The sequence below is a fragment of the Bos javanicus genome, chromosome 3, assembly GCF_032452875.1.
Source record: "Bos javanicus breed banteng chromosome 3, ARS-OSU_banteng_1.0, whole genome shotgun sequence".
Taxonomy (NCBI): domain Eukaryota; kingdom Metazoa; phylum Chordata; class Mammalia; order Artiodactyla; family Bovidae; genus Bos; species Bos javanicus.
The window spans coordinates 57,342,192-57,355,394 of NC_083870.1; the positions used below are offsets into that span (position 1 = coordinate 57,342,192).

The window sequence follows — 13,203 nt, forward strand, 5'->3', positions numbered from 1 at the left end:
ATACTGGAGTGGGTTGCCATTTCCTTCTCCAATAGCCAACCAAGCCTAACACAATTACTATGGGACCCTTTACATAAAATTTGCAGACTCTTGGTCTAGGAGATCAACCTGTTACAGTCAATCTGAAATTCCCCATACTTGAGTCTGTGGTTTTGACCAATTCCTCTGCTTATCACACCTGAGAACTAGCATGTCCCTGCATGCTAAGTCACCTTAGTCATGTCTGACTCTTTGCAACCTTATGGACCGTAGCCTGCCAGACTCCTCTGTCCATGGGATTCTCCAGGCAACAATACTGGAGTGGGTTGCCATGCCCTTCTCTGGGGGATCTTCCCAACCCCAGGATCAAACTCCCATCTCTTAAGTCTCCTGCATTGGCAGGCAAATTCTTTACTGCTAGTGCCACCTGGAAAGCCAGGTGCTGGAAATACAAAGAGATAATGCTTGCCCTTGAAAGAGTTCACAGTATTATTGGGGAATCAAACAATCATAGGTTTACATAGTGCAGTGTCATGAGTGTGCTGTTCTACAGCTATGCATAAATTTCTAAGAAAAGATAGTGGCTAAAGATTGGAATCTGCTTTTTCTCAGAGAAGGCTTCCTAAGAAAACTGATATTGATCAAGTTCTTGGATTAAGTAGAATTTAACAAGGTGGAAACGTATAAAAGAGCCTAGCATAAAAAAAAAATGAGCAAATGTATGTTTGAGTAAGGGTTTTGTATTTTCAGGTACTGTAGGAGAAAAGTAGAATGGGATTGGAGGTGTAATGAGAAGTAGGACTAGCTGACCATTTAAGCAACTGAGGCAGGAAAGGATTTGAGAGTTCTTTTAGAGACTTGAGACTTGAGAGCTCTGAATTGTCAAAACTTAATTGATTGGTTCTCAGTTCATTCAGTTCAGTTCAGTCACTCAGTCATGTCCGACTCTTTGCGACCCCATGAACCACAGCACGCCAGGCCTCCCTGACCATCACCAACTCCCAGAGTCCACTGAAACCCATGTCCATCGAGTCAGTGATTCCATCCAATCATCTCATCCTCTGTCATCCCCTTCTCCTCCTGCCCTCAATCTTTCCCAGCATCAGGGTCTTTTCAGATAAGTCAACTCTATGCATCAGGTGACCTAAGTATTGGAGTTTCAGCTTCAACATCAGTCCTTCCAAAACACCCAGGACTGATCTCCTTTAGAATGGACTGGTTGGATCTCCTTGCAGTCCAAGGGACTGTCAAGAGCCTTCTCCAACACCACAGTTCAAAAGCATCAATTCTTCAGCGCTCAGCTTTCTTCATAGTCCAACTCTCACATCCGTACATGACCACTGGAAAAACCATAGCCTTGACTAGACAGACCTTTGTTGACAAAGTAATGTCTCTGCTTTTTTTGGTTCTAAGAATGGTGAAGAATGTGAAGTCTAGGTTGACTGACCTGGACGACTGGGTAGTCAGGGAAAATGGGACCATTTTGCTAAGATATTCTGAATATGAATACATTGGAAGGAATAGATTTTTAAAGATGTTTCACTGTTGGAGAATTTGAATTTGTAGTGCCTATATATCTAAATGAGAAGATGTTGGAAGCTTGACGCTTAAGAAAAAAGACTTGAGAGTTTTTAATAAATGAATATTTGAAGCCATGGAAAAGACGTAGTTCTCCGTGGAAAATATGCAAAGAGAGAACCAAAAATAGAAATGGGGAACATTTAGGAGATGTGTAGCAGAAGGAGGAGAGGGCAAGCAGATCCTAAGTTCTTGAAATGAAAATTCATTTTTCTTCAAGATTTATATGTATGTATATCACAAAGAAATAATATATAATCTTTTTTGTGAATCCATGTTTTAGCCAAGCTGCAATATGACAAGTTTTTAAGAAAAAAAAAGGGGGGGGGGAGATGGGAAGAACCAAAGACTCATAAGGTCATAGAGTTTAAAAATAATTTAAAAATTGTCTCCAAATGAGGAGTTTCAGTAACTCTCTAGTATGTGTGTTAGATTTTGACAATTCTTGCTTGTTCTTTTTTGGAAGCTTTGTAATGTAAAGATGACTTTTTTCCCCCTTATTTTTTGTTTTCAGGTTTCTGCATTGGGAGCAGAATTTTCCTCAGAGTCTTGCAGAGAGTTAGGTTTCTCCAGCAACTTGCTCTGCAGCTCCTGTGATTTGCTTGGACAGTTCAACCTTCTGCAGCTGGATCCTGACTGTAGAGGGTGCTGTCAGGAAGAAGCACAATTTGAAACTAAAAAGGTACTGCTTTCTAGTATCTCTCTTCCATTAGATGATTTAGTTGAGATGAGGTAAAATGTTAAATTGCCTAATCAACCTAACTACAAACAAGTCATTAGCTTCTACATTTTGTAGTTTTAGAAACTCAACTGATTTCTTGCCTGGGGCATTAGATCAGTCAAAGCAAATGAAGGGGAAAATTATGGTTATAGACCAATAGACCATCCTACCATGGCTGTGCTGTCCAGTCTTCCTTACTTCTGGCCACATGAAGCCAAAGAATAATTAACTAGATGTTTTTATTCAGTTACAGTAAGAACCTAGTCTTACATTGAAATTTGAGATGAAAGTAAAGCATCTATTACATGCACATAATTGTCAACAGTAAGTTATAACTTTTAATCTGGTTAACTAAAGAATATGATCTGTTAATTTGCACACCTGTTACTACTATTTCCTGATGTCTATTCTCACCGTTAACACCTGAAGACAACCAGGACTAGGTAGTTCTAAGTATCCAGTAAAATCTGCTATGGTTTTACCCACTGTTCAAATTAACAGTAAACTTGCTCAATTTTTAAATCTTTTCATTAGACCTATAGATTAATTAAAAATTATCAGGAAAAGGTCACTTATATCATCCAAATCAAGCTGAATTAATGAAGTCCCTATGTTTGAGAAAAATGTCAATATCTCTCTGCTTTGTTTCCTTTTAATATTCTTTCAGTTTTACTTATTGAATCCTGTTTGAGGCATTATGGTTTGTAAAGCTTTCAAATAGTATCTTCTCATTATTAGGTAGTAAAGGATTATTTCTAACAATGAGTACAGTTTTATAGGTTTGTAAGAAAAACAAGCAGACACGCTTTAACATCATTATTCAACCGAAAGTTATCCTTGATTTCTCAGTTGAAAACCTGAAATTCCTATGTCCCAAATATGGCTTCTGTGTCTACAATGGCTTTCATTTTCTTGGTTCACATATACCCATAATATATTTTAATGTTTAGAAGATTCCCATATATAAAAGTTAGTCTTTACTGCAAGTAGGTAAAATCTAAAAAGATTTTTAAAACTGGATTTTAGATAGACTTAAGACATAGGACCTAATTAGTAGGCTCCTTCCTTCCTGTTTTCTGTTTTGTTTCTTCAATGGTATATTCACAGGAGACAAGTGGCTGCAGTGTGGTTCATCCTCTCATCTTTAAGCTGTTATTCTATGGTCTGTACAACACTCGGCCAACAATAATTATTTCCTGAGACACCAAACTGAGATGGATTGAACAACAAGGGGTGTTTTAAAAGAAATAATCTTTATCACACACCCCCTTTGTAATCAAGGGTAAGCTGAGAAAGTCTAGCCTTTGACTGATATCAAATATGCCTTAACTATAAGTGCATATAAAAGCTGTTTTTACTTAATTGCCCTTTCTCAGTAATTCTTTATAATATACAAATTTTGTGAGTTGTTTTTTTTTTTTTTTTTTTAAGCCACACCATGCCACATACAGGATCTTAGTTCCTCAGCCAGGGATCAAACCCATGCCCCCTTGTAGGGCAAGTGCAGAATCTTAACCACTGAACTGCCAGGGAAGTCCTTGTGATACAATTTTAGTAGAACCAAACTTCAGTCACACTTCTCAAATTAATCATATTCCTGTTCAGTTTTCATTATTAATTGAGCTGTGTTTGATATCTTGACACTTTGCAGCAGTTACAGCTCAGCATTATCCGTGGGGAAATAGCCCACTGTTTAATACATGCCTAACTAGTCACACAAACTGAAATGTTTATTATATCTAAGTGCAAGTGAGCCTGTATCCTAATATACCTTTTATACTGTACTTGTTTTTTCTCAACTCCTTGCCCTTAATCTTTAAGATGTACTCTCATTATTTGCTAGGACAGTGTTGCACAAAATCAGTGAATGATTTTCTAGAGGTCTGGTGAAACCAAAACACTTAAAATAGTAGTATAAATATAAAAGTATGGCAGGTCAGGCAAGCTTCCATGTAGATATAAACCACATTCTTATATAAAAGTGGTATGCTTAATTTAATCTCTGCAGTACTACTCTCTGGATTATTGGTACATAATCATAGGTAGTCATGTATGGGTGTGAGAACTGGACTGTTAAAAAAGCTGAGTGCCAAAGAATTGATGCTTTTGAACTGTGGTGTTGGAGAAGACTCTTGAGAGTCCCTTGGACTGCAAGGAGATCCAACCAGTCCATCCTAAAGGAAATCAGTCCTGAATATTCATTGGAAGGACTGATGACGAAGCTGAAACTCGAATACTTTGGCCACCTGATGCAAAGAACTGACCCATTTGAAAAGACCCTGATGCTGGGAAAGATTAAAGGCAGGAGAAGGGGATGACAGAGGATGAGATGGTTAGATGGCATCACCAACTCAATGGACATGAGTTTGAGTAAACTCTAGGAGTTGGTGATGGACAGGGAAGCCTGGCATGCTACTGTCCATGGGGTCGCAAAGAGTTGGACAGGACTGAGCGACTGCACTGAACTGAACTGAATCATAGGTAACAATATACACAATAGCTTTTCTGTCTCATTCAACTCTGGCTTAAGGCTTAATTTTGAAATTATAGTTTAATTTAGTTCTACTTTAACGAAAGTTAAAATATGCAATATATAGACTAGTTTGTTTTCATTTAGTCACTAAGTCATGTCTGACTCTTGAGGTCCCATTGACTGTAGCCCACCAGGTTCCTCTGTCCATGAGATTTCCCAGGCAAGGTTACTGAAGTGGGTTGCCATTTCCTTTTCCAGGAAATATTCCAGATTTGGGGATTGAACCTGCATTATAGACTAGTGCCTTATGTCAAAAATATTAAAAATACTTAAACATGGCTGTGTGTAAATCATCGGGAATATAAATTTTGTAGAAGAGGAAATTTATAGTTTATTTGCAGGACTGTCTTGGCAATTTATAATAAAGAAATGTTACCTAAATACTCATTTTGGTTCTGTCTTAGTTGCATGCTTTATAGGTCTGTTCAGGGATAAAGCTAATCATTTTTCAAATGCATACACTCAGTCAACAGGCTAAATTTAGCCTTTGATAGGCAAAACATAAAATTTGCTTTTAAAAAAATGTATTTATTCCCAATAAATGCAGAAAATATCTTCTAAGTCCCTTATTCTGCAAGTAGATATTCCTATATTGTTTGTATTTGGTCTTGTTTCTCCCCCACTTTTGATTGTAAAGGACCTAAGTAAAGATCACAAATATAACTAGAATAAGATTTTTTGGTTAGCTGATTTACTACTGTTTTAACTAGTTTTGCTCATAACTGTGTACTTAGGTACAATTTATAAACATTCATAAGGGTATTGACTGAATTATTAAGAGCATACTAATTTATTGTTGTTTAGTCACTAAGTCATATCCAACTCTTTGCGACCCCATGGACTGTAGCCCGTCAGGCCTCTCTGTCTACGAGGTTTCCCAGGCAAGAAGACTGGAAAGGGTTGCCAGGTTCCTTCTCCAGGGATTGAACCCATGTCTCCTGCATTGGCAGGTGGATTCTTTACCACCGAGCCACCAGGAAGGCCTGTATACTAATTTGTAACTTAAAGTAAAAAAACGGTAAACTAATGAAAGAAAAATGTTTACATCTTGGTGCTCTTAGTATTTACTAAGTAGTGTAAGTGACTTCTGCTTTTTGTACATAGAATCTTAAGATGGAAGGGAAGGAACTGTTCACTACTGACTGACTCTTTGCTTGTGATGGGAAAACATACAACTGCCAGTTCTTGCTTGTTGTATTTTACAGCTTTTCCCACCAGAAAAGGACTAATTCTTCTCCTGTTAATGTTTTTGAAGTATTTTAGACAAGGGTTGTTACTAGCTCAAGTTGGGTCACTAACCAGTTATTAGCTAAGATTATGGAATAATGTAAGAACTGCCACAAAAGCTGCCACAGTAGCCATGTGAGAAGTTACACCTGGGAGCAGATGGATGACGCGCTCTTAGGTAAAGAACACACTGGGTTTTCCCCTCAATTACTAGAGTAAACTACTTCTACTTAAGCTGTTTTAAAGATTTAGCTCAAGTGTCCCCTTTGCTGGGAAGTCTTAGCGAATTTCTCCTCCTTAGCCACCACCACTGCCACTTTCAAGTTACATTAAGCTACACCTAGGTCTTCCCTCATAGCTTTGTCAGGAAAGAATTTGCCTGCAATGCAGGAGACCCGGGTTCGATTCCTGGGTCAGAAAGATCCCCTGGGGTAACCCACTCCAGTATTCTTGCCTGGAGAATCCCATGGACAGAGGAGCCTGGCAGGCTATAGTCCATGGGGTTGCAGGAGTCAGACATGACTTAGCAACTAAACCACCAACCACCACTGCATTTCCAAAGCACTTAAACATGCCTGTGATTTGCAGTTAACTCCATTATATTGTATCTGATGTCTGGCTTTCTTTCTCTCCCAGTATTTTATGCTTTTTGAAGTTCAGAACTATTTTTTTTTATGTTTCTGAATCCCCAGCCTTTAGCTTATAATATTTCATAAGTTTTCGCCCTTGAATAAGGCTCTTTTTACTAAGAAATAATACATGAAATTCTGTGGCCAACTTTAGAGTAATTTAGAAGTCAGCTTAAACAGCATTATTCAAAACAATGGCAAATTTTAAGCTTTACCCTATCAGAAGCTGAATTCTGCTGATGTGTAAAGCATAGAAGGATGAAATGGAGGTTAAGCTAACTGTGCATGAAATTGTAGTCGCTAAAGAGATTTCACCATTGCTTAAAATAGATTCACTTTTGTAGTGTGTGTAACATCAAATCTATGAACTGATTTCTTCAAAGGAAACAAATTTAATTCAACAGGTTATTCTAATATAAAAACACTGTTCAAAAAGTTTTTTTTTAAACTAAATGTTTAGCAGCAGTTCAAATTCAGTGTAAGAATCAGTAAGACTCGTGAGTAGCAACAATACTAAATAAAGACATAAATTTGCTTAATAATAGCTTCAAACATTCATTAAGTTCTTATTGTATGAAGGTGCTCTTCCAAGACTTTATATGAAGTCACTTATATAATCCTTACAACAACCCCATGAGGTAAGTACCATTATCATCTCCATTTCATACCTAGGTCTAAGGCAAGGAGATCTTGCCTAAAGTCATACAGCAACAAGTGACAATAAACATGTATGTCATATATTTGTGTAAGAAAAGTTTAAAAGTTTCTTTTGTGCAGTTATTCAGTTGAACTGAAAATAGTTTAAATTTATTTTTTATATTTTCTATATGGGGCATTTCATCTGCCTTTAATATGAAAAATGAATGTGGTCAGTTTTCTTAGGTATTTACAAATCAGAATCAGCTTCTGTCTAAGAATGTTAAAACATTCTGTCACATTTACAGATTGTAATATTTATAAGGAAAATAAACCCTTAAAGTAATCATTATTAATTTCCAGGCTGTCTTACAACTACATTTCTTTCAGACATACCTACTTCAGAATCAAAATAAACTTTGTTTATGTACTAAATATTACTTCATACTGCAGGCTCTGAGAATGCCAAAATAAGACAGTAGTCACTGTCCTAGAGGACTCGAAGAAATAGACATGGAAATTGGACTACTGGAATGCATTCGGCAGGATATTCTGTTGGGATAAAACATAATATCCAATAATGTAACTGCTAAAAAAAAATTAGAAATTAAAATTGGAAGGAGGAGGGGAATCAATAAATTTCTTAAAGTTGGCATAATCAAGAACTATAGAAACAGCCATGTTGACCAACAGAAGAACTAAAAACAGTAAGAACTCAGAGAGATAAGTTCTATAAACAAATGGTATATCTATAAACAAATGGTATAAAAGCACCACAGAAGAAAGGATATAACCATTTGACAGGTCAGGTAAACATTACCCCTTGCTTATGTAGAAGTTATGGTAAGTTGGAAAGTGATTAGGAGAAGGTCATCTCTGGCAGAAGGAAAAGTATTTGAAAAGGAACAGAGTCATCATGAGAGAGATGGCCATCTAAGATGAATCAGAGAGCTTATTATGAAGAGAGAGAACAATAGGTAAGTAAGTAGGGCCTGTGTGCCTTGGTAAGAAGTTTGAACTCTACCCTATAGGCAGGTGATGACAGTTAAGGACTATGAACAGTAAATTGACATCAGATTTGTGTTTTAATAACTTTTGTTGGTGTTGTGAATGATAGTTGATAGAGTAGTAAGGAGTACCATTGGCAGAAAAAGAACTTAAGATGCCAGCTTCCAAAGGAAAGATGCAGGAAGGAGCTTAAGCTAACACACTGTAGTAAAAATGGAGAAGGGGCAGATCTGAAATAGATTTAGGCAACAAGAAACTACAGGATTTATTGACTAACTGGATTGAAATGTGGAAGGGAAGAGTGAGGACACTTTGCAGTGTTTTTATGTCAGAAACTGCTAACCTCAGCACAAGGCTACAACAAAATTCCATCTAGCTACAAGGTAGCCCCTAAGGGCAATGATGGTGGATGGGAAAAGAGACAGCGACAGAGGAAAATTTTTAGTAAGGCATACATCCCTTAGTTCCAAACTGCCTTTTCAGTTTTCTTTTTGAAGATAGACGTGTTAAGTTCTACTGTGGCAGGCCATGAATTTTATCTCGGTACCATAATAAGTTCTAAAATAGATAATATACTCTTCAGAGAGCAGGCAAAAAGTGAAAATGTGTAGACTGGCCTCGTTTCTTTTGTTCTAATTTCACATTGTTGCTCTTCATTTTTGTATACTGCTTAACTTTTGAATTATTGCAGCTCTTTTGGTATCTGTTTTTAAAGTGAAAATACATTAGGTGATTAATTTTAATAGAAATCATTTAATTTGAGCCAGCTCTTATTTTTTATTTCAGATAATTGTAATCTTTCTTGCAAATGATAATAATTGCCTCCTTTTTTATGACCGTGGTGTTCACTATTGGATGGTAATGGAAACACACAAAGAATTGAACTTTCTTTGAAAAGCAGCTTTTCCTGCTTTATCTTTAATATAAAAAATAAGTGTAGTTAATTTTTTTTTTTTTAGATATTTACAAATCAGAATCTGCTTCTAAGCATGTTAAAACATTCTGTCACATTTGCAGATTATAATATTTAAAAGAGAAATAAATCCTTAAAGTAGTTCATAATCTATCTCCAGGCTGTCTTACAGCCACATTTCCTAAACATACCTACCTCAGAGTCATTGTGGCAATTCATGTTCATTTTTCGAGACTATTGAATGGATATTGAACTGTGTTTTAACAGGATCTCAATCTCAGATTTTCAGATTAACAGAAATATACGTTAACTTTTCAAACACTTAGCAAAAATTAATTAATTTTTTTATTATTGAATTTTTTTATACATTGACTTTTGTTTTTTATTGAGTACTTACACTAAATTGTTTGCCATTTTCTTTATTTATACATATTACCAAGGGGCTAGTTGGTTTTGTTTTTAAAACTGCTTACCTTTAAGATACTCAAGCTTAGGGTCTTTTTTACCATGCTCTGGATATTTTGACCTCAGGAAATATAGTGGCATTGTGTCATTATTCTATACATTGTGTGATATTCCCTAGGTATTACTAGGGTTGAATATATTGTTCCCAAACTATACCCTGAATTATTCATACTTATAGCTGAAGTGTGTATGGGAATGTGCGTGCTCTGTATCTGTGAATATATTTGCTTCTAGGTGGAAATCTGATCGTTAAAGTCTTAACCTCTTGGTGATGAAATTCTCTTTGTTTTAGGTGTATATTCAAATTCTGTTTCTTACCACAGTATTGAAAGAAGCCTTGTTCTTTTCCTCAGATTTCATAGTTAGAATGGTCTAATTTAGATTGTGGTGATGTCAGAGAAACATTTTTTTTTTTTTTTTTTTTTACATTTTCGTTGAGCTTTTTAGTGGAACAGTGATTGTATCTTTATGGCAAGACTCCCTCAGCATCCTCTTACTTTCTTCAGAGCCTGATTTAAGGTAGTTGTTACCTAGCTTGTTTTTAACTTAGAGGAAGCTTCTTTAGACACAGTCATTGTTTTATATTTTTGCGGAGTTTGGTAGAAAACACCTAAAAATGAATAGTTTGATCTCAGGTATATGATTTTAGAGCATTATATTTACCAGGTTGGTTTGCTAAAATTGTAAAACCCAACTTATTTCCCTAATGCTTTGTATTCGTTCATTGTTCTATACAAGAATGCCATCAGTCAGAGTGTGTATGAAAATGTTAATAAATATAACGTTTGCCTTATACACTTAAGGTAACTTAAACTGAATCTTGACAAAAGCTTACTATAAGATCGCAAATATTTAGTACTCTAATTATTTGCTCATGTGTAGTTGTAGCTTTTTGTTTCTAGCATTACAGGTACTTTAAAAAATATTAGAAAATATAGGAATGACTTTGATAAATAATGAATTAAAATTTATAACATCAGCAGATCCCTAGACATAGTTTTAGTTGTAAACATTTTCTCTGAGAATTAACTGACTAAATTTTGCTTAGAAAAAAAATAGCTTCTGCTTAATATATTTTTGCTCTCCAGATGTATGTGAAAAAAGTAAAGTTGACTTTAAAAAATAACGTTTGTGTGTACTACGTTGCTTCAGTCATGTCTGACTTTGTGTGACCCTATGGACTGTAGCCCACCAGGCTCCTCTGTCCATGGGATTCTCCAAACAAGAATACTGGACTGGGTTGCAATGCCCTTCTCTAGGGGATCTTCCTGACCTAAGATTTGAACTCACATCTCTTGTATCTCCTGCATTGGCAGGGAGGTTCTTTACCACTAGTGATATAATTGTTCTAAGAGTGGGTCACGTATACTTAAATGTTATCATAATAGTTTTTTCATTTAAGATCTCTAAATATTATAATACTTAGATTTTATCATTTTATAGCTATGCTTCCTTATTTTTAAACTCCTACATTTTAATTAAGATCAGGGAGCCCTTCAGAGGAGACTTCCCTGGTGGCTCAGACAGTAAAGAATCTGCCACCTGCAGTGCGGGAGACCTGGGTTCCATCCCTGGGTCGGGAAGATCCCCTGGAAAAGGGAGTGGCAACCTACTGCTAGTATTCTTGCCTGGGGAATCCCCATGGATAGAGGAGCCTGGTGGGCTACAGTCTGTGGTGGACAGGACTGAGCAACTAACACTTTGACTTTCACTTTCTCTCAGGGCTTCATAAGACCAATAAAATAGTTGCTGCTCAGATCTGAATTCTGTTCAGCAGTCAAAGCTTTTCCTTTGGCTAACCTAACATTAAGTCATTTTCATCACAGTGCTACTTTCAGTTTTTTTCTAAAGTTCTGCTTTAAAAGAGGATTTCAAAAATTAAAAATGTATGGCTGCAAATGATTCTTCCAACCAACCTAGACAGCATATTAAAAAGCAGAGACATTACTTAGCCAACAAAGGTCCATCTAGTCAAGGCTATGGTTTTTCCAGTAGTCATGTATGGATGTGAGAGTTGGGCTATAAAGAAAGCTGAGTGCAGAATTGATGCTTTTGAACTGTGGTGTTGAAGAAGACTCTTGAGAGTCCCTTGGACTGCAAGGAGGTCCAACCAGTCCATTCTAAAGGAAATTAGTCCTGGGGTCATTGGAAGGACTGATGTTGAAGCTGAAACTCTAATACTTGGGCTACCTGATGTGAAGAGCTGACTCATTTGAAAAGACCCTGATGCTGGGAAAGATTGAGGGCAGGAGGAGAAGGGGACGACAGAGGATGAGATGGTTGGATGGCATCACCAACTCGATGGACATGAGTTTGGGTAAACTCTGGGTTGGTGATGGACAGGGAGGCCTGGCATGCTGCGGTTCATGGGGTCACAAAGAGTCAGAAACTACTGAGCAACTGAACTGAACTGATGAGAAGAAAAACAGTATTACAGCATTTATCTTGCTTTAGTCATTGTTTACTTGGTTTACCTTAATTTAGCTAGTCTCTTAAGCAAAAGTCTACTACTATTTGATTGCTTTGTAATTTTTGCCTCTTTAATAGTTGAGGGTAGTCCAAGGCATCCCCAGCTGCACATTACAGTCACTTGAATAACTTTAAAAGTAGTATATATTAACCAAAAAACTGGTGCCTAGACCACAACCCAACTCTCCTGATTTACTTGAACTGGGATGAGTTCCAAGGATCAGTAATTTTCAAAATCTTAGATAATTCAAGTGTATAGTTGTACAGTAAGGCTTGAAAACACTGCTCTAAGGTCATGTGAATTTGAAAGCTTGAGAAATTTTGAAGTGGAAAGGAAAATGTGAAGAAATTCTAGTAACAGGAACAATGAATAACATCCTTGAACAGGCTCTCAGGGCCTCTATGAAAATGGATACACACCTTAACCATAACCGATAGCATGAAAGAAAATATTCACAATTCTTAACGTATTGAGTATCTAAAGAATCCAGGCTTTTTGTGTGTTTTGTGATTTTTTTTTTTTTTTTGAATTTGTTTTAGCAACTCTGGAAGGTAGGGAATATTTCTTTTTTGTTGTTGTTTTAAAGGTTTACTTTATTTTTTGGTCGTGCTGGACCTTCCTTGCTGCAAGCAGAGGCTACTCTTCATTGTGGTACACAGGCTTCTCATTGCAGTGACTTCTCTCACTGCGGAGTACAGGCTCTAGGGCCCAGGGGCTTCAGTAGTTGTGGTGCACAGGCCTAAGTTGCTCCCTGGCATGTGGGATCTTCCTGAACCAGGGATTGAACCTGTGGCCCTTGCATTGCAGGATAGACTGTTAATTACTGGACCACCAAGGAAGCCCTGGGAATATTTCTTGTTCAGATGGTAAACTGAAGCTGAGAGAGAATGATTTGCTGTCTGTAACTAGCAGAACTAGAACTAGACCCACATACGCATTTGATTTTTTAACGTGAGCTCTTTTCACTATACTCTTAAAAGATACAGTGAGGCCTATTAAAAATTTTAATGGTTTAAGCATAAATCAATTCAAACTGGGTAACAC

At 36.7% G+C, this 13,203-nt stretch overlaps 1 protein-coding gene across 1 annotated transcript in view; it reads left to right on the plus strand.

Annotated features, from left to right (window-relative positions):
* SELENOF (selenoprotein F) overlaps positions 1–13,203 on the plus strand; it is a 43,801-nt gene that overhangs the window by 6,180 nt on the left and 24,418 nt on the right. The window contains exon 2 of the mRNA XM_061411388.1: positions 2,072–2,239. Within this exon, the coding sequence (XP_061267372.1) occupies positions 2,072–2,239 (168 nt within the window). The remainder of the gene's footprint in view (positions 1–2,071; positions 2,240–13,203) is intronic.